At 43.6% G+C, this 26,132-nt stretch overlaps 1 protein-coding gene across 1 annotated transcript in view; it reads right to left on the reverse strand.

Moving 5' to 3' along the window:
- Positions 1–26,132, reverse strand: part of LRMDA (leucine rich melanocyte differentiation associated) — a 1,074,443-nt gene that overhangs the window by 1,011,419 nt on the left and 36,892 nt on the right. The window contains exon 3 of the mRNA XM_073878762.1: positions 13,460–13,574. Coding sequence (XP_073734863.1) covers positions 13,460–13,574 — 115 coding nt within the window. The remainder of the gene's footprint in view (positions 1–13,459; positions 13,575–26,132) is intronic.

The following is a 26,132-nucleotide window of genomic DNA, read 5'->3' on the forward strand; positions in this document are numbered from 1 at the left end:
TTAGGAGGCAGTTCACCCTGTGACCTCACTTCTCTTATGGATCTAAGTAAAGCTATTTTCCAGTTTATTCAACTCTTCACTTTTTGTTATCATGCACCAGACTTCCAAGCTTGTTATAGGCTGGACCAGAAACCTGAAGTCTTTATTCTTAATTGAGGTAAAATTCTTATTACACACAATTAACCACTTTCAACAGTTTAGGAGCATTTATTACATTCACAATGTTGGGCAAACATCACCCTTATCTAGTTCCAAAACCTTTTTTTTTTTTTTTTTTTTTTTTGGAGAGAGGGAGGGAATCCTTTACTGAGGGGCTTCAGGGTAAAGTCAAAGGTCTGGGAGGACAATGAGATCCAACATCTTCAGCCTGGCCAGAAATTCCCCAGTTCCACAGTCACCAAGAAGCATTATCTTTATCTTAAAAGGAAACCCCATACTCATTAAGCAGTCACTTCCTCCCCTCACCCAAACCTTGGCAGCCACTAATCTTTATCTGTGTGGATTTACCTGTATGTTCTGGATATTTCATATAAATGAAAAAAATATCTGATCTTTTGTGACTGGCTTCTTTCACTTGGCATAATGTTTTTAAAGTTCATCATGTTGTAGCATGGATCAGTACTCCATTTCTTTTTAAGGTTGAGTGATATCCCATGATGCAGATACACCACATTTTGTTTATTCATTCATCCACTCATGTAACATCCTGTGCCTTTTTCCTGTCATCCAGAATAGCGATTCTAAAATGTCCTCAGAGAGGCCAGGTCATCCTCAGCAAGACCCCTTTTGGGCCCAGCCACTTTGAACATACACATTCTAAACAGACACCAGAAGGACGATCTATCTGCTCCAGCCCCTCCAGATGAGGGCACTGGTCTTCCCCACACCAGAGACAGAAGAACATGTGACATTTGGAGACTGACATTGGGGGTTTGTTGTTAGGTTTAAAGAGATAGAAAAGTGGTAGAATTTTCTTCTCTTGGAAACCCAGGAGAAAGGGGGAAGAAAAGTAAAAGGAGGTTGCTTTGAATTAATTGTACCACAGGCAGGAGTAAAGCTAAGTTTTAGAGTGTATATTCTGGAGAACTAAGAAATATCCCTACAATAGAAACAATCACTCTTTAATTATAACAGTTAGGGTAATTCCACAAGCTCAAAAAAGCTCCTAAAAAAAAAAACTACCAAGAGAAACATGTTTGCTTTTACCACCTAATATCTTGCCCATAGTCAAAAGCAGAAAAATGCCTACCCCTGGCCCCCTGCAAGATGTCCCTGTCCTAGTTCCTAGAACCTGCGGATCTGTTACCTTACATGGCAAAATGGACTTTGCTGATGTGCCTTAGATGAAGGATCTTGCAATAGGGAGATGACCCTGGATTATCAAGGGTCTTTTATAAGACGGAGCCCAAAGGTCTGAATCAGAGAAGGACATATGAAAACAAAAGCAGAGCTCAGAGTGATGCAAGGCCCCAAAGCCAAGGGATGTGGGCAAGCTCTGAGAACCTGGAAGGATAAGGTAACAGATTCTTCCCTAGAGCATCTGTGAAAAACACAGGCCTACTAATACTTTGATTTTAGCTCAGTAAGACCCATTTTGGACTTCTGACCTCCACACAGTAAGATACACAGTAAGTTTGTGTTGTTTTAAGCAAGTGAGTTTGTGGTCATTTGTTTCAGAAGCAGTAGGAAACTAATATACCCCTCTAAAATATCCAGCCATTTAACAAGCAATCACCAACATGTAGAAACACTGAGAAGTCAGACTTTTCCATGAGGATGGTGTTTGTGTCTTCATGATGAAAATGTAGTGCCTGCATGTTAGAAACCCAACACACAGGAGGGAGAAAGGGAGGAAACACACAAGGAAACCTGGAATAAGAAGCAAAATTTAGCCCTGAAGTTTGTTACACTAGAAGGAGAAAAAAAAATCTGAAGGATCACAAATTTTTCACATCTGCCATAAAACATTTCACAGCACCTTCAAATCAGATGGGCCCTGGTGAAAGGTTTTAACAAGCCAATACCCCGTGTGGTAAGGCTCAGAAAACGAACTTTCAATTCTCTTAATTTTCCAGTTAAATGAATCTGATTTTCTCCACAGAGAGGGAATTAAACTCCCCCAAACCAAGAAAATCCCCTTTCCACATAACAACTGATACAGTAAAGATAAAACTTGGCTATGTAATGGTCTCATTACTCTCGTTGCAAACCATCTGTCAAATTTTGTTTAACAAGTAGAGTAAATTCAAGAGAAATAAATAACAGTTGTCTGAAACCCTCATGTCCACACAGGTATACTTTAAATGAGCTTTGCTTGACATAAAGCGTGCGCGCGCAGACACACACACACACACACACACACACACACACACACACACACACACACACTCTCAATTTCCTGGCAATGCACTCTTGCTTAAATACACAAACATCAAGCACAGAGAGGGATGCAAATCATTCCTCCTCCTCCCCCTCCTCCCCCACTCCCTCCCATCTTGCTCCTCTGAGAACTCAGACCCAAACCAGTTCTGCTCCTTCCCAGCTGCCAGTTCCCAAGAACATTCACAACCCGTAGTCCTCCTAAAACAAACAGCACATAAATCAGCAACAAAAACTCACTCAACTTCAAACCCAGGCGATTCCAACATTAATAGTGCCTTTGTTGTCAATAAACCTCGATTTGACTTCTCCTATTTTTATGTGTATTTTATTTATAAATTACTAATGCTTTTCTTGAAGCAGAATGGTCAAAGTAATAGTCTACACTGAACCACTCCATCAGCGGGAAAAGAATAAAAAAAGATATATTTCACTTTGAGTAAAGGAGAGAGAACTATTAGCTGTGAATATATAGGCATTTCCTAATTCTGCTTGATCTCCAGTACCTATACTACCCCCCCACCCCCCCCCCCCCCCCCCCCCCCACGGAAGGAACAAAGACCATGTGGACTCCATGCTGTAGTCAATTCAACAGATAGAAAGTAGAAGTCACAGCCCTGAGGAGCCATTCCCTCAAGCTGTGCCTATTCTTCAGAGGTTAGAGTATTGATAGATTTGTCCACACTGGTAGACGTGTAGAGGTGGTGGTAGTGGTTTATACTAAGTGAGAAACTACTATAAACCAGGTACATGACAGAACCCTTCAGCTCCTCAGGAATGCTAACAGCTTTCAGAAGCAATAGCTCTTTCTTTCCCCAACTTCAGAGGAAATGGAAGAGTGAGCTGTTCACAGAGGAAAGCAGAAGAGGAAGAAGCCAGTATTGAAGTTCCACTTCTTTCTTGGCCCAGAAACCACGAAGACCCAATTCTCTCCTGCAGGGAGCTCTGGATCGAATGGGTTTGGAAGATGAAGTGCCTCATATGAAGGGAACAGAGAAAAACAATGGCAAGCCAGGTTTTTTCAAGCCATCCAGAGACTTTCAGATTTCTGGTTCAAATGGTTGAAAACATGGGTTGCTTATACAAAACTTGGGAGATACTGAGAACCATTACATGGACAGGTAAGTTCTGTCATACTGGGATGGGGACAACAGCCCCTGAAATGCCAAGGCCTTCCCCAAGCTGGCCCCATTTGCAAACAGACACATAGGATCCCAACTTCCATCACAGGTTCATGGCAGATAAGAGCAGGAAGTCACCTGAGACATGGCCTTATCCAAACACTCACTCAGGAATGGCTCACAGTCCCACAATATGTTAAGGGGTAAAGTTACAACCAGAATCCTGGTTTTCCCACTCCTTCTGTATTTTATTTTCCATCCAAAAATGTTGGGGCTCCTCCCAAAGTCAATGGAAGAGGTGCAAGTGAGGATATAGTGGGAGCAGGGAAGGAAGGGGGACTCTGCTACAGTGCCAACTGCCCTCCCTTTTTCCTCCATGGATCCAGCTAAGAAATAAGCAAATACAAACTTAGACCAGTACCCTGGCCCTCTAGGCATATATGTGGCTATTTCAGAGAAGGACCCACTCTCCTGCTTCAGAGACCATGCCAGCCCTATCCTTGTAAGGCTTGCTTAGCTCCTCCCACCAACCTCCCTTCCATCTCTACGGCCAACATCCCCTCCCCTTTCTGCCTTGCCATCAGACCAGCCTCCTCCCCTTCCCCACAAGAACTCTCACATACTATCATCTGTTCGGTAGACTAATAGAGAAAACTCACACTTAGGAGGACAAGTTGATGGGCATAGAGGGTTGCAGCTTGAAGCCGGTAGATGTGCCCCACCCAAATCTCACTCACCCTTCAGAATGCAGCTCAATTTCCACCCCTTCTGCAAGAAGCCTCTCTTGTATCTTCCTGTGTTTAGACATCTTGAATAACCAACCCTACCCTCTCCCAGTGCTCCAAAGTAATCCTAACAGCCAACAGCGCAAAACTTCATGAGATACAGGACCCCATCTCAGGGACCCACTAGCATCTCTCCTTTTCTTCACCTCTGACACTCTCCTCCCCTGAGCCCAGACAATCTCTCTCTAGGACCCAGAGTCAGCCAGTTCCTCTATCATCACAGTCTTTCACATCTTTTTTCTTATAGTTGGGCCTAAACTTTTCAAATTCAAGAGTCAGGATCAGAGTCTCCTGTGTTCTGCTGTGTCATCACCTGAGGAAAGTAAACATCAAATACTGAAGCTGACAGGAAGGGCAAGATGTGCAAAGAAAGAGAGATTAAAAAAAAAAAAAAACAAGCTCAGGGACAATTTCAAACTCATTATCCTGTTTTACAAACCTTTTTTGAGCACCTCTTCTGTGCTGGGTATTCTGACAGGCATTTTCACTTCTATTCTCGCATTTGAACTTAGAACAACTCTCTCTCCATGTTACAGGTGACTAAATGGCCTCAGATGGCCAATGACCTCCTTAGAGCCACACAGTCCATGTGCCCTCTGCCTCAAACAAGTGTACGGGCCTTGAGACTGGAGCTGTGAGCTCTTTCAAACGCAGGGTAGTATGGCACAGTGGTTAAGAGTAAGGGACTAAGGGACCAAGGGACCAAGGGGCGCCTGGGTGGCTCAGTCATTAAGCATCTGTCTTCAGCTCAGGTCATGATCCCCGGGTCCTGGGATCAAGCCCCGCATCGGGCTCCCTGCTCTGCGGGAAGCCTGCTTCTCCCTCTCCCACTCGCCCCTGCTTGTGTTCCCTCTCTCGGTCAAATAAATAAAATCTTTTTAAAAAATTTAAAAATAAATAAAAAATTATTGGGGCGCCTGAGTGGCTCAGTCGTTAAGCATCTGCCTTCAGCTCGGGTCATGATCCCAGGGTCCTGGGTTCAAGCCCCACCTCGGGCTCCCTGCTCTGCGGGAAGCCTGCTTCCCCCTCTCCCACTCCCCCTGCTTGTGTCCCCTCTCTCGCTGTGTCTCTCTCTGTCAAATAAAGAAAATCTTAAAAAAAAAAAAAAAAAGAGTGAGGGGCCAAGCTTGAACCCCACCACCTACTAGTTGGGTACCTAACTAGGTGACCTCTCTCGGCCTGTTTCCTCATCTGCAAAATAGCGGTAGCTGTTCAAACCTACGAACTTACCTCCCCGCCCCCCAGGGAGTTGTCAGAGAATGAAACAAATATCTGTTGAAGTAATAAGAATTATGTCTGGCTCAGAATGGACCCTTAATCAGTGTGAGCCGCCACCACCATCACCACCCTCTCCCCAGGCCAGGGCTTTAGGCTCCCCTGAAGATGTGGATGGAATCAAACCCGTAAGTCCCATTTCCCACTTACCTAGAGCTGGAGATGGAGCTGGTGGATGTGCATTCCCAGCGCTGAGCTTTCTGAGCTGGCACAAGGAAAGTAACAGTCCTTGGAGTTTATCTGACTGATGTGCTTTTATTCATTGGTATTAGTGGTCTTGTTGGTTGTTGGTCTTCCCAACTTTTTAACTTTGTATACTTTTTACCTCACAACATGTACACGGAACCAAACTACAGAGTATTTTAGATTACGGTGGTCTAGCACAGATATTAGCTGGCAGGTAAAGCAGGCTGAGGTGACAGTTTCTTAATATTTCATTTTCATCTGTGGAAAAATCATGCATTCTTTCTGGCCTGGTGAGCCCCAGGAGACAAGAAATTTTAGGTTCTAAACAGCAGGAAAAGGGACAAGGACTATACATGCAGAAGAGAATGTGGGAAACAGAGAACAACTCTGGATGGTTTTAGGAAAGTTCACAGTAGCAAGCTCAATCCCTCCCCCATTCCACAGGCTTCTACAACGAAAGTGAGCTTAGAGGCTAGCAAATCCAGCCACCTTTATTTTATAGAGAAAGGCCAGAAAAATGAAATGACTTGCCCAGCGTCTCCCGACCAAGGGAAAAATGAGCATTCAGTGAAGGAAACTCATGAATTGTAAAGGATGGTCAATCCCCAATAAGGCACACATGGACACCAGTCCCCGTTCTGCCACTGATCCAGACATGCTCCCTCTCTGGGGCCCAGGCTCATCTGTAAAACAAGACTTGGAACCAATGCCCAGTGAATCACTGTGTCGACAGCTATCAGAGACACCTTGCCGGCAGTAACATTGTGTGACCCTCAATCCACAGTCTTACAGTCTTGTGTTCTATCTAGACGCCACCTTAAAAGTAGTACTCCAAATAACATGCACACACCCACAACCACACAAACACACATCTATGTTAGCAGAAAGCAGAAGAGAATTTTAAGTCCTATTAAAGGGCTTTGAGTTTAAGATTTCCTTCCTTTTTTCTTTTCTCTCCTGGTAAGCTCACTTAAGTGGTTTAACACACACACACACACACACACACACACACACAGCCCAGCCTCTCTGGCCATTTGGGTTTCTGTTCCCAGGCAACACTGCTCCAAGGAAGGGGGAAATGTAAGCCAGCAACGGTGGCCCATGAGGGCCAACAAAGAGGGGCCAAGCACTCCCACTGTCACCACCCTAAAACACCTGGTCGGCTCTGATTAATGAGATGAAGACCAGATGCTAAAAATGTCTGCTAAATTAAAAGAAAAAAGAAACAAAGAGAAAAGGAAAGGAAACCAGAAGCCTGCCTTTAATACAGTGCACTTCGTTATCTGTAATGTCTTTCAACCACAGATAACAGAATCAACCACATGGAATCTAAGATGCATGCCAGGTGAAAAAACATCATAAAGACATAATAAAAAGTTCCACCAGTGCCCATAAATTGCTGGGGGACTGTTGCAAGGGCAGAACCATAAATTCTTGATGTTTCCCAAATTAGAGGGTACCAACACGTATGCAGATATATTTGTGTGGGTAATTGAGGGCTAAAAAAATCTTACATTAAACACAGCTACCTCCTTCAAACGCTGTTAGGGGAGCCTCCAACAGGCACACACATACAGCACACACTGTAGGAATTCAATTTGGAAACCATCATCTAAAGCACAGAGGAGAACAGGAAAGTCATATTGCTATAATGCTTAGATTATCAATCATCTTGACAGTTTATTGGCTTTATCACCACACATACCATTAAAATGATGTCTGGCCTAGACTGTCAGGAGCAAACATTAAACAGACCAGGATTAAAAAGCAGATCCCAAACAGCACTCCAGTCAAGTTTCCCTTCCACTCTGAAATTAGTTAGAGCTGACTAAGAAACTGGCGCTAGACTTTGAAGAAATATACAGCCCAAAAGGCTGCGAGTCAACTCAGACCTAAGGAGCTGATAGGTAGTGTCATGTTATGGCAAATCTGACTCTCCTGAGGTTGATTTATCACGCACTCTGTGCAACAGAACGATTACTAATGGTGGAACCGGGGGCGGGGGGAGGGGGGACAAAACCCCACCACCATAATTTGCCTCTTCTTGCAACCAAGGGCTTGCATCAGAAGGACCAAGCCAGCTCCCTGAAGTGGGGTAGGAATGCTAGTAAATTCACACTACTGAACAAACATATTAACATTACCCCCACACAGGTTATTAAAGTAATTTTACAGATTCAGAAGAACCGAATAGGCAGCGGAAGAGACATTCATAATTCAAGAGCTCTAGACAGCGAAAGAGTTACGAACACTATACGTTTTTAAAATGCTTCTGCATGTGTCACTTTGGCAAGGAAATCTCAACACAATTAAAACTATACTAGCACATCAATAGGGCTCAATTGAGAGCTGTGTACCTGCCTTTTACTAGGCCAGGGCTTTTATAGATGCCTCAGGAAGAAAGGGAAAATGGGAAATTCGCTGCTAATTAAAGGGAACCTTCTGTGCCTAAGGAAAAATGGTGGCATTTCTAAAATATATATAAAAGAAACACGTTTTCGAATCTCTGCCAAGGGTTTGGCTTTTTCACAGCCCCTAGAACTGTTCCGTGTTTGTTTGGAAGTTACAGAGCCATTCTGTTTGTGATTAATAGTTTGCTTTCCAGTACAAATAAGTCATTAAAAAGGGTGGGGTGGGGTGCAGAGAGAACTGACAGGGTAGGAACTGGCCCCGAAACAATGCGAGTAAGAAATTCATACCACATTTTCCAACTTTTTCACTCCCTTATTTACCCAAGTGGGGTCTATGCCCTCCCCACTGGGTGACTTCAACATGACCCTGTGGGTGAAAACACTCACTGGGACACCACACTAGAGGCGCTTTCTCTTGTGTCTTTCCCCCAGGTGGACTCATGGGTACCTGGGGAATCCTGTTAACTCATCATTCATTGAAGGCTCTGGAAAAGGATGGGATGGAAGTGACCACAGGGCAGGAAAGAGCAGCTTCAGCAGTGCTCCTGCTTTCATTGGGCTGACTTCTCATGGGCTATGCTGCCATTTTGTGACACTTCTAACCAGCCTCCCATTTCCAAGGAGGGCTGACCTTGCTTTGTCAGTTATAGGCTGAGGGAGAACAGTGACAATATACCACTTACCCAGAGGAAGTAATTCCCTGCACGTCAGATGTCACCAGGGAAAAAAAACAAAACAAAACAAAAAAAAAAGATGTAATGCCAGAACCCAAGGCTTGTACACAGCTCAACAAATCCTGAACTTTACACCTGAGCATCTGGGTTTGGGAAGCAAGGCAAAACCCACTCATATCGTCGAGCATCACATACCCAGTAACATCACAACTCTTTGTACAAGAGCCAGGAGAGAGAAAACTAGGGGAAGGGCATCCAGCATCCAAGCTCCTCACACAAGAAACTTCCTCTGCCATCACCCCCCAGCTCAGATTTCTGAAGCACTTTCACTATCAGTGAGGCAGAAACCTCCCACAACGGGCCCTCCACATACCCACCCCCAAACAAGAAACAGACAAAAATCTCCACTTTCACACTCCAAGACATCAAGGCACCACGAGCTCCATGGGGAGGAGAGATGTGTAGCAACCCGTCAGTGAAATCATTCATGAAGGTCACTGGGCACCAGCCAAGGGACCGACATGGTGCTGAGCCTTGTTAGGAACACATGGGACTCTGAGGAGCATGATTAACGTGTCCACGGAACCCACAACCACCCAGCTAGGAGATATGACTGGCTTATCACCAAGTAGATGGAGATTTTCCGCTCTTTCCACCAGCCCCTGAGCTCCTTCAGGGCAGGGACTATGTCTCATTGATTTGGTGTAAAACCTACCAAGAATGAATGAAACCAGATATGAATGAGAAAAAAATGATTCTTAATCAAACAATAATACATGCAAAAGCAGAACTGTTAGTTGGTTTGGAAATCCCAGCTTTACTGCCAATTCAGGCCCTTCTTCCAGCAAGTGGCTGAAAGAAAGCAGACAGTGAGGCAGCAGGAGGCTGCATCGACTCGTCGTCTTTCCTCTAAGTCCTCCTGGAACACTCTCCTCTTCCCCACCACACCTTCACAATGCTGACATCTGTGCTATACCGAGTGCCTGTGCAGGGGGGCCCCTCAGCCTGTCTAGAATCAGAACAGTAAGGCAGGAGAACATCAGTGGGCAAGGGGGTACTACTAAGAAACGAGAAAACTGAGATTTATTAAGAATAAATCTTCTCCTCTTCTACTTCGTTGCTGTCTACCCTAGAAATGGCTCTAAAAGGTTCCCAAGGTTCACCCAAACACCAAGCTCACTGGGGTTTTCTTATTACAAAAAATAAGACATAAAGGCTGTCTGTTTGTATGTTAGCTACGACCACAAGAGTGGCAGGAGCACAGAAGTTAGACCCTCCCATAGTAAACTCTTCATCAACACTTAAGAATTGAAAGGAGACATTTAATAGTGATTTGGAAAGCAAAGTAATTCAGCATGGGAGTTAAACAGAAAAGACAGGCCATCGGTGTAAGAACAGTTGTCATTACACAATGCAGTAACAGGAACCATGATGTTAGAATTCACCTAAAACAGCAGCTGGGGTTGGGGCATCAGGGACAGCTTTACAGAGCTGGTAAGAATCAGCAGGTCCTTGAAGCATGTGTACAGAGGGGAAAGGCATTCCAGGTACGAAGAATATGGGGGCCGGAGAGGGGGAGGTGCAGCCAGTATACTGCAGTGGTAGACTAAAGGGGTCACAGAGGAGAGTGGAGGAAGCTAACATAGGATGGGGCAGAGACTGTAAAGATCCCAAGCAGAGCCTGAAATGAACACCTAAAATTAAACTCTTGATCTTCCGGTGTGTTCTATTTCAGTGACTTCACCATTATGGTAGGAATGGCTGGTTGTCTCCTGATTATCTGCCGCTACATATGGCCATGCAGCTAAGTTGTGGCCCATGGGATGTGCTGACTCTGCAGGGAGGAGACACACTTGGATTGTGACAGGAGAGAGCATTCCATTTCCATCTTGTTTAGCTACTTGGAGTCTTGTTAAAACACCCAAACCTGTATCAAAACTACAACCACCACCATTATTCATCCAGTTTCCAAGCCAGGCACTCAGGTATCAGGCTGGACTGTGTCATCTCCCTCATGATCCCCATAATCTCTCTCACCAAGTTCTGATGTCAATTACTATCTACCACTCAGATTTACCATTATTTCACCTCACCCCAACAGCCAAGGACATGACCTACCCACACATACTTTCACTTTCTCTGAACCATTATCATAGAACCATTCTTTCTCCAGACACAGATCTGATCATGGCCCCTAATGAAAACTCCCAATGGTTTCCCATTGTTCTTAGGGTAACAACAAAAATCTTCAGCATACACTATGAGGCTTAACACAATCTGATCCCGATCTGCCTCCTCTATACCACACTACACCTCCCAACCTTCTTTTGGTCCCCCTAATAACTACTATGCTTTCATCCCACACAGGGCATCTGTACACGATGTTCCCACTTTCTAGAATGCTTTACTTAGTTAAGTCTTACTCATCCTTCAGATCTTAACCCAAGCAACACTTGGTTAGGGAAGACTTCCCTGACCTCCTACCAGGTCAACTCCCCCTATTATACCATGCACCAACACATGCATTGATGCACTAATACATACAGTTATACCCATGAGGCTTTCTTACAGTATTTCTCTTTATAATTAGCGAAGTATCTGGTAAGCCTTATTTACTATTAATCTAACAAAATATAGAATGAACACTACATTTATCCGATTAATGTCAGTCCACTGTTCCCTACTCAAGACTATGTGCTCAGTGAGGGTAAGGCCCATCCGTATTATTGCTCACCAGTGAATCTCTGGCATCTAGCATGATCCGTGGCACAGAGGCACTCAACACATATTTAATATGTGAATGAGCTAATATAGAAATTAATGGATGGTTCTGGTACCTCCCATAGCTTTTACTTTATTAATACCCCTCATCAATCTAGCACCTGCCTAATCATATACCCTCATGTTCCCAGATTATCTTCCCAAACAAAGCCAAGGCTCTCAGAACCTAAGGAAAATATCCTTACCCTGCCTGCTCTCCCTCCTTTAGCTTCTTCCCTGAGAAAGACGATCTACTGTGAAAGGGTGGCTCCTTGTGCACGCTATTCCCAATGCAACTATTGTGCTATCAAAAAAAGAAAAAAAAATGGAGAGTTAAATATCACCGGTACTTAATGACCCATTAGACAGCCACCTTGATACCAAACAGAAGGTGGTTAATGCTCTAACAAACTGATGTTAAACCAAAGTAACAGAGGGTAGCATAAACCAAGAGTCACGGTTTATAACACTAGTATTTCATTAACCGAATGGGAAACAGGGCACACCAGATTCCTGACCAGCTATAAAGTGGCACAACTGAATCACAACGACTGTGGCAAGTTCCCCAAATGTCTCGGTCCACAGACCTAATGCCATCTACAACCCAAAAATGACAGAATTCTTTTCTTTTAAATATCCACTGCCAGGGCACCTGGGTGGCTCAGTCATTGGGCGTCCGCCTTCAGCTCAGGTCATGATCCCAGGGTCCTGGGATCGAGCCCCAGGCCAGGCTGCCTACTCCGCAGGAAGCCTGCTTTTCCCTCTCCCACTCCCCCTGCTCACGTTCCCTCTGTCTCTGTCAAATAAATAAATAAAATCTTTTAAATAAATAAATAAATACCCACCACCATCACCGCCACCCCTGACCTATAATGCAACACTCTCCAGCAGGAGAAGCTGCCAACTTTCAAACTGCACACGGAAGAAGCCAATGAAACCTCCCTAAATGTCAACTGGCATTGCATTCAAATGCAAACTTGTTTTTGAAGAAGACGGGCACAACTGTGGTACCTACGATAAAGAAAATGGGCTCTGAACTGACAGTGGGTATCCTCACCTCCAAAATCTGCATTCCCAAAAGAAAGGGGTTCCTTCCTGGCTTTTGTACTTTTACACGGTGACCATAAAAAAGCCTTTATGGGCTCCTGTACCATCTTGCCCTGCCGTAGACATTTCAGTGTTAGGGCCTCTCAGGTTAAACTCGAGAAAGGCAGCAAGCGATGCAGATGAGTGCCCCCATGGATCACAAGGTGGTGTGGGCATAGAAGCATCACAGGAAAGGGATGGCTGCCTCTGCTTAGGGACTGCAGGAGCAGAGAGAGAAGCACAAGCACTAATCAGAACAAGAAGGGAGAAAATGCACCTGGTAGAGCCTGGAGAGGCCTCTGAACCTCTTGGAAGAAACACCAAAAGTAAACTTAGGTTCATGCTTGCACCTGCCTGAGGACTAGGGCCAACCAGGCCCTCAGGCCATGGATGCCAGAAGTTTGTTATCCTCAGTTCTTCCCCAAGAAACACTGTGGCTTGGCAGGCGCTCTGACTGCCCGCCCCCCACACATTCTGCAGAAGAATGAACAGACATGCAGAGCAAATGTCCCATGAACTGAAGTCAGAGGTTAGTGCTAAGAAAAAAGATCTAATAAGCAAGAAGGCATATAACTTGTTCTCTGGACCAAGCAGGTCAATGAAAATCCCCTTCCAAACCATGCCCACCAAAAGGAAATGGGAAAATGGATCATCATCAATTACCAGTGCCACAGAGAAGATGAGGCCACACCATTGTTCCGGTCTCGTCTTCCTGGGCACACAGCTGGACTTCATTTTCCAGTCTCCCTTCAAGAAAGTGGGGCCGTGTAACTCATTCTTACCAGTGAAATGTGAAAGGAAGTGAGGTTGGACAGCCCTGGGGCTGGGGGCAGTTCAGAGTTTGGTATGTCTTCTCCATGTTCTCTCTCCTCATCCGCTAGAAAAAGTGAGAGGACGCTAGGAACAAAGCAAAGGAAAGGCACTGAAGACAAAGGGTTCTTGGGCCCGTGAATGATGTTGGGAAACAGCTCTCCTCTCCCACCTCACCCCCTCTCATACACACACCCTCTACTTTAGACCTGAGAGCAATAAACAGACTTCTCTCATGTCAAGCCACTAAGGTTTGGGGGTTGATTTTAATAGCCATTAGTCTTCTCTGGCTAATAGAATAATTCAAACTTCATTAGCATCTGGTTTGAGACCTATATTGGTTATGTTTATTTGTATAGCAGATCCACCCTCCTGATTATGCTGGGCTCTGGTTAATGTTAATATTTGGTTTTTATTCTCTCAGTTGGATTATTGAGTCTCAAAAATTTCACCATGGAAAATCTTCAATATGGAAAAGCCACCAGCAAATGTTCACAAGCTGACCCCACTTCCATGTCTATAAACAGGCCATACTCCCTCTCACTTTCAAGTTCCTTCTGGTCTCTCTTGCAATGGACAGGACACACACATTGAGCCCACTACGTTTACAGACATATTAGGTCAGTTAGAGCTTTACCAGTAATTAAAAAAAGATTTGAACATACATACACATATCAGGCAAATAAGGGAGCAAAAGGGAACACATTTTGCAAGGGGATAAATATAAATTCCAATCAAAGGAATAAGGTGTTATCCACTCTCTGGTCTGAGACTGCAAATTAAAAATGCTTGTTTTGAAGAAAACATTGTTTATTTGGGATGCTTATCTATTATAGGATTAGAAAAGAGTAAACCAGAGACTGACTTGTGCTGGAGTGATAGGTAGAAAAGGCAAAGGCACTTCCAAAAAAAAAAAAAAAAAAATTCCAGCATTCTACCACCTTGAATCCTGGAGAACCCCGGAAGGCATACTTGGCTTAGTTGAAATCTGGACATGAGTTCCTAGAGAGGTCATGAATGAGTGGCAACTGCAGTGGCAGAGTCCATTTCTTCAAGCAGAAAGAACACACTAGGAGATCTGATCACTTGTCTAGAAGACCAGTACCAGGTAGTGTGGTCTCATTCTGGCACTGGGGAAACCAATCCCAACGAAGATTGACTTATATTGCTAAATATTTACTGAGTATCTAATACCACTTGAGAACCTGTGGGAGAAACTGAATGTGACTATTTCAGAGCCGAAAGGACTCTTAGAGATAATCTGTCATTTCTCAGCTGTGAATCCTTGCTTCAATTCTCAACCTCAGTTTCTTCATCAGAAGCTAATAGATGCAAAGCCCTTAGCAAACATGAGGCCACAATATATTTTAGCTGTCACCAGAACAATAACCATCCTGAAGGGCTAAACTGCATGTGAGTACAGTGTTGGATGGAGAGATAGAAGTCACCAGGCCACCTTTATGACTCCCACAAAGGAAGATGGAGGGTCAATTAAGGGAGTCTCCAGCCTCCCACCCCACTCAGCAGCAGCTGTTTGGGGATATTCTATATACTGGAGTTCTACATAAAGTATCATTTAACTGAAGGGTCCTTTTGCTCGGCAGAAAATAAAAGTTTAAGAAACAGTAGTTTAATCCCCTTCATCCCACCCCACCCCCCCCTTTTTTTTTAACCATTGAGGAAACTGGAAGTTGGAAAACGGAAGTTAACATACATGTTCTGACTCCCAGTTATCTTTTCATTGAGCCAGGCTGGAGGCTGTGGATGAGCCAGATTTCTTCCCCTAGCGAAACTTGCGGTTCTAGTGTCCAGAGCTCAGCTCTGACTCGAGGCCATCTCTGGAAGCTCTGCCACTGCAAAGAAGACAGAGGTGGTGCTGGGTGCTTCCCAGCTGGGTGCTGCCCCACTGGTGCGACCCAGTGGTGTCTCTTTCTCCTGGGGTGCAAACATCCCCCTCTCACCCCAAACCAATTATGAGCAGATCCCCTATTTGCTGTGTTAGACAGGGCTGTCTCCATGCCAAAGGCACTGCTCAGGCAAGCTCCAGACCAGAGTCATGGTACCAAAATAATGATAGTCTTGATCATAGTTTAATTATAATAGTAAACCAGCATTGGTTGAGCATCTACTTTTTGCCAGGCAGTATGCTAAGCACTTTACACCCCATATTTCATGTAAACTTCAGGACAATTCTGAAGCAAGGTGCTGTTATTAACTCAATTTTACAGAAAAGGAAATGGAGGCCCACTGAGTAGTAACTGGGCACGCTCATCCAGCTGGCAAGTTTGAAGCCAGAGTCTGACCCCAGGCAGTTTGGCTTCATTTCCCATCCTCTTCACCCAGTCCATATGTTGTTTCCCAATCTCACACCCACACTGACCATGAGAAATAAACACCATGGCCAGTCTCGGATAGCTGCATTTTAGGTCAAGGTAAGTAGGTGGGAAGTTGTAAGGCATGTGGGATAGGAAATACACATCTCAAGCAAACTGGATGCAAAACAAAATTGTCAGGGCTTCTGAATCATCCAGAAAAACTGCCAGGGAGAGGAGACTTAAGGAAAGGTCTAGATTTCCTTGTCCGGGTCATTTCCATCACCTCCCTTCCTTCTAGGCTCCAGGGTTCCCATTTCCCACACAGTCCTGCTTCACACAGCACACAGTAGGTGTTCAACTATTCCCCTCTACCTGGCTGCTTTAGGAGGCAAACCCACAGCACTTCTTGGGGTTCATCTTCCCCAAACCAACTCAACCCCCTCTCACACTTCTGAAAGCATTCATAGATGGTCACATCCCTGCTAATACTTTGCCAATTTACCCCATCGTCCCTCCCCCGTTTTAATTTCCCCCATTATGCTTGGATCAGTTTCCTCACTCTGTGCTAATTCCTCTCCCTCTCCAGTGTTTATACCCTTCAGATGTTTGCAGGCTATTATCATGTACCCACTTAGTCAAGCAGCACACATTAAGTTCTTTTCATCTTTCCTCATAAATCAATCCCTTAATCCCTCCAAGCCCTTTAATCGTGCTAGCTGCTCCTCTCTGAACTCTGTCCAGTTTCTCCAAGTCTCTGATAATGTTGTGACACGAGGCTGGATGCAAGGCTCCAGCTGCCGACTTTCCAAGCTCCGTGAGCATCAAGGAGCCCTGTGCACACACACAGCTCCATCTGGGAGGATGGACACCTGTCCTTACCACTCCTAGCACCCTTCCTACATCCTTATCATTGTGAAGGGACTGTGGCTATCCAGAGAGATGCAGAGAGCTCTCAAGCATTTTGGTGCCGTGCAAAATTTAAAGGGGGTGGGGGGGAACCTGCAGGAAGTTTTATAGGCCCATAAGATTTTCACTAGCTATTCTCACACACTCCCTAAGAATAGATAATGCCTCTGAGATCAAAGAGGATTTAGGAGTCCAGGAAAAGGCCATTTTGGAGCCCCAGGCCATAGGCAAATTACAACCAAAAGGATATACCACTACACACCCACCAGAATGGCTACAATCAAAAAGACCGACAACACCAAATGCTGACAAGGATGTAGAGCAACCAGAACTCACATACACTATTGGTGGAAGTGAAAAATGGAAAAATTGCTTTGGGAAAAGGTCAGGCAATTTCTTTTAAAATGAAACTTACAACTACCTTCGGTCCCCAAAATTCTCCTCCCAGGTACTCAAGAAAAATGGAAATATATGCACACACAAAGGATTGTATGCAAATATCCATAGCAGCTTATTAGCTCAAACCAGAGAAAAGCTGTGCTGACATTCCAAGAATGGACAAACTACAGTCTATGCATACAATGGAAGACCACTCAACAATGAAAAACAAACTACTGACATATACAACATGGATGACTCAAAACACGCTGTACTAATGAAAGATTCACAGAAAACATACTCTAGGATTCCAGTTATATGAAGTCCTAAAACAGTCACAAGTTATGACAAAAAAAAAAATATAAGTGATTACCTCTGGAACAGAAGAATCAGGGAATAACTGGGAAGGGTCACCAGGGCACTTTCTGGGGGAAAGTCAAGTTTTTCATTTTGATAGGAGTTTGAATTACATAGATGCATGCATTTATCAAAACTCACAGAAATGGTATACTTAGGGTTTTGTCCATTTCTCAAAAGAAAAAAATAAACTAATACTGAACCCTAGTAAATAATATGATGCTGAGTGTTAGAGTGAAGGGTATTGAAGTCTGCAACTTACAATGAAATGCACCAAAAAAATAAGATGAACTGATGGATGGATAGAGGTAGAATAAGGCAAGCATAATAAAATGGTAACAGAAGAACCTGGATACCACCTGATATCAGGTCTATGCAAGTTCACAATACAATTCTTTCCACTTCGTACAATTGAAATTTTTCTTAATAAAAAGTTGGAGGGGGGTAAAAAACCTTGACTCTTTCCATTCGCAACTTCTTGTAGACCTTGGAGCCATGAATGCCACACTGATGTGCAAGAGGATTTTTATCTTTCAGGCACTATTTCAACCACTTGCTTCTCATTCTAGGTGTGGCCTCCTCACCATTCCCCACCCATACCTTTATCCTCCATTCCTTTCTCCTCCTCAACGTTTTAGTATCTACATTCATTAAAAAAAAAAAAAAAATTATCAATAGTTCATCCAGGGATTCCTAACAGAGTATTCCTGAGGGGCAGCGCGAGGAGGACGTCAGGAAGGGTGAGGTCCACACATCACTTGCAATTTTATAAAAAGGTCTATGCACATGCATATGTGCATTTCTCTGAAAAGAAGACCCATAGTTCTCATCAGATTCTCGTAGAAGTCTGTGGCCCAGGAAGGCTCAAAGCACAACTGGAAGGCCTCTTCAACTGCACCTCCCAAAGAGTGTTAAGGGCAAGTAATGCTTCAATTTAGAAATCATCTGCGTTTCGGAACACCTGTGTTTTTCATTATCAAAGTGCTTTTTCATTGTATACTCTCATATAAAGAGAAAAGACGCTGCTTGAAAGTAGTCATGTGAGAGCCTACACCCCTGAACATGTCCAGGCACATACAGTAAGATTAGGGTTATTCAATGTAATACATTCAATTGTTACACACACTTCAATTTAAAAGTTTTTGATCATAAAACTAATAAATATTTATTAAGCACTTGGCAGATGAATTGCACAAAAAAGATACTACCTTTTACTGAGGACCTTCAATGTGCCAGGTACTTTACATGTGTTTTATTAAATTTCATTCTCCATTGAGTTGCATCTCATTAGACCTATATCATATTAAAAAAAAAAAGAAAGAAAGAAAGAAAGAAAACTAAGCTTAAAATTATCCCCCAAAAGTCACACAGCAAGAGAATTTGAACCCAGAGCTCCAGGGCTCCAAAGTCTAGTCCTTCAAAGGTTCTCCAGGCAAGAACTTCAGCTGCTACACTCATAGCTCCTAGAATTTGGTGTACTCCTCTGTATTTCAAATACTCTGTCCCACAGACTTTAAAAGTTCTCAAAAATTATCCAGAAATGCAAGCATTCCAGAATGCAAAACCTATCACCCAGACTACCATTTGTCTTCAGAGGTGGAATCACTCATCACATTACATGTTCCAATTCCTGGTCTGGAAGACCACGCTGCTGCTGAAGGACAGAGAACTGACGAGCTGGGGTGTAAGAATGGATCCAGCAGTGTCATCTGCAGCACCACCCCACCTCAAAGCACCTTTGTGCTCAGTGGAGAGGGGCTAGCTTTCAGGGGCTTGGGGACCACCGTAAGCATCACCATCTGGGTTTGCAACAGCAGAGCCAACTTACCCTGAAGCATCGCCTTCATCTTCTATCTGAGAATTCCTTCAAGCAATCTGTTCATGGGAAGGAGAACATAGGACACTGGCCCTGACTTCCATATTCTGGAGATTTCTGTGGGGTAAAGAGCACTTCATTCCACAAGCCCCAGGACTCTGGACTTCAAGGGGGTTGCCCTCTGGTCCAGATGCCTGCGGGTCTGGAGAAGAATGACAATGGTGATCCCAGAAAGGGTAAAAAGACAGGTCAGAGGCTTCCAAGAACTCCTCTGGCAACACTCTGGCCATCTTTCCTCCTTGATGTTTCAGCTGAATAGAAATGTTATGAGAAATAAAGACTCAGCACTCAAAAGGCCTTCTCCATCCCTGAAATCCTAATATTGATATATGCAGGCTAAAACAATCAAAAGATACACTGAAAGGGAAAAAAAAGTCATAAAAGGCCCGTAGGGAATATATATGGAACTGGGGAGGGGCATTCCAGCTCCAGTGCAGAGGATGGTAAATTGAGTGCACTTGGGGGAGGGGGTACAGGTGGAGACAGATGAATAGATGAATGAATGAATGAATGAATGAATGAATGGAGTGAATACACTGCATGGCAGAGTTTACAGGTAGCCTAGCTCAATATCCATTCTCCCTTTTCCCCCAGGAACAGGGCCTCAAATTTTAGCAGGGCACATTGCCACCCAGTCAAAAGACGGCAATTCTCTGCCTCCCTTGCAGCTAGGTGTCACCTTACAGCTAGATTGCTGCATGGAACTTCTAAAGTAAGTTCCAAAGAGGAAGGAGGGAGAATGTCCTCCTTTGCCTTTCCTCCCGCTGCCAGGCTGGTATGTGGATCTGTTGTCTGGACTATGTCCATCTTAAAATATGAGGTTCAATCCAAGAAACCAAACCCTTGAGATAGCAGAGTGGAAAGATGGAAGGAGCCTGAATCCCTGTTAATAACACGAAGCCACCCTATCAGCCCTAGGTTGTCAGCCTCTACAATAAGAGAGAGAAATAAATGTGAACCTTATGTAACATGCTGGTAATTAGGATTATCTATCCCATGCAACTGAACCTAATCCTAACTGATGTAGGTGGCTAGATAAATCTCTAAAAAGTTGTTTTTAACAACCAGGAACAAAAGTACCACACCCTAATCACAGCTCTGGTCTCTAATTAGCCCCTACTCCCCTGGATTAGGAAGGGTTCATTACTAGAAGTAGTAGCCCCCGTACCTCTTCACTTGGGAAAGGTCACAAGTGAAAGACCACCCTTCTCAAGCTACTAAATCAAATCCATCATTTCAAGCAAAACCAACTACTCAGAGCATTGATACCTTGGAGGAGAGGGTGAGGCACATGGGAGTTCATAATTAGGCCTCAGAAACCCCACCTCACAGCAAGCAAACTCTAAAATGTTTGCTTCCCCTTAAGAAAACTTTAAAGGAAAAGATGTAGGCTTTAACCATGTGAATTTCAAACAAGTCTGCCAGGGAGTCTCAAGCAAAGAAACTACATAATGAGACAATGGGGAATAGGGAATAAGAAATACGAAATAGGGACTGGTCTTTCCAGGTGCTCTTCTCCCCTCGGTTTTGATTGGGTGACAGTAAAATTCCTGAGATGAGACCTGCACCCTTGGGGATGTTTTACCACACATAGAATTTCAAGGCAAGCAGGAAGTTACCCAACAGCAGTGAAGAGGAGGTTACAGTTCTAGGAGGTGCCAGATTTCAAGCACATGACTTAACCATCTCCACCAAGAGAAGGGACTGAGTATTTTCCATTACATCTCAAGCAGTGGCAGCTTCTTCGGAGGCCTCTTCAGAGGGGTGGCTTCACAGCATGCCCACCTTGGCTGCATTTTCACTCCAGGGTCCTGAGAGGACACCCCTCCACCACACGAGGATTCTTAGGGGCTCCCTTGGCTTCCTACTTGCCATCTACCCATTCTGATTTCATGCACTAAACACATACATCCACACCCCAACCTCGGGATTCCACAGTCCTCACTTCACTCCCCAGGGCCAGGATTTCTGAGATTCTTGAGAATAAAGTTTTCCATTCACTTCCCAACTTGGGAGGACTCATTCTCCAAGGACATCCAAATGGGAAGGGAAAGCCGTCTTTTAGGATCTCAGAGGTTGGATTTTGGTGATAAAGTTTTAAATTGCTGTCCATTATTAACTTAAACTCACAGCAGTCAGCCCTGAGATCTGCAATTATAACAATTCATAAAAACAGCGCCTTTGTTAGTTGCAATTGAAGAGCTTTTGAAATATAATTGCAACGCGGTGCAAAGTAAAATAAAAATTCAGATTTTCTTTTACCGAGGCCATGAACAATACTGTCCTTTTTACAGCAGCGGAAAGCCTCAAGACATCCGTTATATTCCTTCAATGAGCTTTGTTCAATAAATGCTAAGCCTTGAAGCTTTTAAATGTATTAAAATGATTATGATATCATCACTCCAAAGGCACTTCAATAGAACATTAAGACAGAAACAATTTTCTTGCACACAAACGGCATAACAGTAACAAAAAGTTGATTAAATGCACATTGTATCAAAAATATTTTCAGTATTTATAGACATATGTAGACAACATTAACTGTAACCCACACCATGGGCAGGGAAGAGAAGAGTAAATAATAAAAGCATTAGGGGAGAAAGCAAATTTTAACAATAAATCTTCAAAACTTAAACCGTAGCTTGACTGTGACTTTGCTTTTGGATTTATCAGCAAAGTCACACTACATAAAAGAGTAAGTCTCAAAATTAATAAATACTAGAGGGGAACAAGTCCTTGTTTGCTTTTCTAATAAGCCCAAATACATTCCCCACTCACACATGCCATGCTTCCATAAATGCCTCGACGTGACCGGCAGGAAATGTGAATCTATTTATTTACGACATCACCTAACATACCACAAGCAGGTGAGGACTCTGCAAAGGGCAGATGCCTAACGTGTCCAACCAGGAGGTGTGGAGAGGGTAGGAAGGAGGCCAAGAGGTGGGTTCAGAGCAAAACGGCAAGATGTAAGATCCTCTTTGTTGCAGGCTCATTACAGAATGCTCTTAGCACAGATAAGGGGATTATGAATTCACATGTGAATTTATCCCCTATTAAACTTTCAGCAAAAGGGTCAGTTGGCTGGAATAGCAAAGCCAAGGCACCATGGTCACATGCCAAGGTAGCAACGACTTGTAAGCTCTCCTGACACATGAAAATAAGAAAAAAGGGACATTTCAGCCCCTTTTGAGTGCATACAGATTAGCCTTTACATCTGTGTGTTCAGTTCTGTGTCCCGCTATTTTGCTCACCTTTATCTAGATGGCATGTTCCCAAGCCATTTAAAACTTGATATATCCTTTCTAATGGATGTACTATAGGGTGTTTGGTGGTTATTTTTTGTAGTAGCTATTTATGTGGTAAGGATATCTATCCTATGCTTGTCGTACTTTGCTCCATTATTTACCATCAGAGTTGTTTTTGTCTCCTAAGTTTGTTTATGGGGTGGGGTGTTTTTAAAATAAGGTGAAGGACTCTAACATCCTAAAATTAAGGAGAAAAGTATTCTAAGGAACCAAGGGGGAGGTGGAGGGGTGAGAAGGAGTCTGCCAGGAAGAAGAAAACAAACTCTCAAACCAGTTAAGACCAAATCCCTACATATGACCCAGTACCTTTCAACTTGTCTTGACCCCTAAGCCAAAGGAAGAGTGTGTTTCTCACTGGACACAATGCGCACTCCACAAGCCACAGACAAGGCCTTTTACTGCCCAACTTGGGGCCTTCGTGATTTTCTTTATGGGGAGAGTATCCTTGTCCATCACTTCAAGCACTGCTACCTAGCCTTGGCAGCTTCTGAAACCAGCCCAGAGAAAGGAACACATAACAAAGGGACAAGAAAAATGGAAAATAAAGACCATACAGTGGGTGACAAGTTCCCCCACTCAAGCAACTAGCCAGTGCCGTGGGCCAGAATTGATTTTCTATACAACATCAGAAAGGATTACCTCTCCCCTACAATACTGCCCAGGGGGATGGAGTGGAAATCATAATTAATTCAGGCAAATTCAATTCTGTGAGTCCAAGTGACAAATACTTTCCTTACAGTATGAAGCACAGTCTCAAAACATCTTAAAACAGTTGGTGGGAGCAATAGCAACACATTCAGTGCAATAATGCACGAAGCTACACAATAAAATGCGTGCAACCAAATAATAATTCTTCCAAGTGAGGAAAGAATATTCTTTTAAAAAATGAATTCGAACTTCAAAGAACATGCATTCCCATTAATAACGTTGACTCTCCTTCCCTCCTGGTGATATGGGGTAGGGGGTAGTGGAGGTCAATTTAATTCCTTAACTATCTTGGTCTATCAGGCCAACGAAAATATTGTGTTAGAGGGAAATGTATTATTGTGCTCCTGATGCAAAGAATCAGATGGGAGAGGTTGCTTCCATAGCCAATGTGACCTAAACCCACAAGAATCTAAAAATACCATTGCAGTCAACTACAAATTAGCCACACCATCGTAGGAAACTTAGCAACACCCATATTTCAGAACAGATAGTCACAACACAATTTCTTTTTGGCTTGAGTTTTGTTTTGTTTTTGTCGCTTCAGAGTTGACTCCATGAAATGGTAGGGTTACAGAGAGAGGAGAACACTAAATCAAGAGGCGGGCATCCCAACATCTAGTACCAACTCTGGCACTAATCAGAGGCCTTGGGCCAATTAACACCTCTCTGGAGGCCCTGAGGCTCCTTCTCTCTAAATCAAAATGGTTTACTTACATGTTTCCATATGCTCTTTCAATCATAATATTCTGTAACTGCGAGATTATTTTCCCCTTCTTAAAGAAATTCTGCTTAGAATTACATTTAAATGAGTTTCTCTTCCTTGACCCTAAGAGCTGGGCAGGAGAAGGCACTGAGTAATAAGGAGAACATCCTCGAATTCACAGTCAGAGGGTCATCCCCAAAGTGGAAAATCAGCAGTTGACTATATGAATCATACATATGCCTATACAAGCATGCATCTTCTTGGCCAAAATACTTCTCACTGAATCATTACATATTTATTAATATTTATTAAGTGCCCATTAGAGAATGCTTTTGTTTAGCTAACTACATGCAATCAGAAAAGGTGATAAGAGCATGGCTGATAACATGCACAGTCTTTGGCATCAGATGACTGATTCATATTTTGCCTCTTTGGGCAAACGGATAACCTCTCTGATCCTGTTTCCTCATCTAGAAAATGGGAAAGAGAATATGTTGCTCATGGGATTATTGTGAGACTCAAATAAGACAATCCACATAAAACAGACACAGTAATCGCTATCATCACTATTATTTACTACTACCTCTATTAATATCCCATTAGGTTGCCATAAGAGTTTAATAAGAACATATATTAAGTACTTAGCACCAGTACCTGGCACACAGTAAAATCTAATAAAGGTTGCACATACTCTTATTACACTCATCTACCTAGTATTATTATGTTATCAGATAAGCTTGTAGCATTTCTCTTTAGTCCGATACCCTTGTTTTCCCCACAAAGACAATTTTCAATGGAATAGTTCTAGCCCTCAAGCCCCTGCAGACACAAAACACAAATCCCCATCAAACTAACGCTTCTTAGTGGTAACAAGGCTTGTTGAGAAGAGACAAGGAGTACAGACTAACTTATGTTCCTCCCCGGAAAAGTGAGAAGGCTACAGCCAATGAGCTCAGATATCCGTCCAACTCTGGCTTTGCACAACCCTACCTGTCAACCATTCCAAAGTGTGGACGGCACCCACAGCCCAGCATCCTCTCCCTGCGAGCCTGAATGAGTGATGACCCCCAATAACCAACCTGAAATCCAAAGGAATAGCTTCCACATACAGCTGCAAGAACTTGTGGGAGATCATACCAGACCAGGGGTTGAATCCATTTTCTGGGCTTGGCCTAATTTTGTTCATATTAAACAATGGATGGATGTTTCTGGGCATCAACTCACAGACATAAGAGTTTCTCTGTTACATCTTTAGTTTCCACTTAGAACAATATTCAGCAACAGTCATTTGATTTCAGTCCTCTACTAGTGAAATTCCTTGTTTGTTTTTCCTAAAAGTTCAAAGGGATTGGCATAGAAAGTTCTGCCCACAATGGGTGACTGCTGCGAATTAAGATGTCTTAACCATTTACCCCATGGTTGAGGCAGTACAATAAGGAGGTTCTTCTCTGCTCTTTATGAGACACATTAAACAACAAGTAAGCATGACTTGTTCCTTTGGCTGTAACTTGTGTAATTTATCTTTCTGGGAAAGGTGCACAAGACCTCAGAGAGAGTCATGTAAGGATTCGTGTGAGAATTGAGACAATACATGACCATAGTCACAGTCTGCTAATTTCTGCTGGTTTCTTTTTTTTAAAAAAAGATTTTATTTATTTATTTGACAGAGAGAGAGAGAGAGAGAGAGAGCGCACAAGTAGGCAGAAAGGCAGGCAGAGGGAGAGGGAGAAGCAGGCTCCCCGCTGAGCAGGGAGCCTGACGCGGGGCTCGATCCCAGGACCCTGGGATCATGACCTGAGCCGAAGGCAGCCACTTAACCAACTGAGCCACCCAGGAGCCCCTTTCTGCTGGTTTCTAAGAGGGGAAAGAAAAATGTATGTTAAGGGTTAAGGGGGCTCCAGGTCTTTTGGATGGAATAAATTACCTTGCCTCCAGGAAACAAGGCAGATGGCAATTCAGCATCTCCAATGGGTGCCCCTCCTTTCTGTAGACACCCCAGCCCACAGTTCTGCTGCTTCAAGAAGGGTATTGCTGCTGACTCTGGACCTTTAAATAGAAGCATATTCTAGAACCATGAGGACAAAGGCAAGACAT

This window comes from Callorhinus ursinus, unplaced genomic scaffold, assembly GCF_003265705.2.
Source record: "Callorhinus ursinus isolate GAN/ISIS: 27379988/994484 unplaced genomic scaffold, GSC_fseal_2.0 scaffold31, whole genome shotgun sequence".
NCBI classification, from domain to species: Eukaryota; Metazoa; Chordata; class Mammalia; order Carnivora; family Otariidae; genus Callorhinus; species Callorhinus ursinus.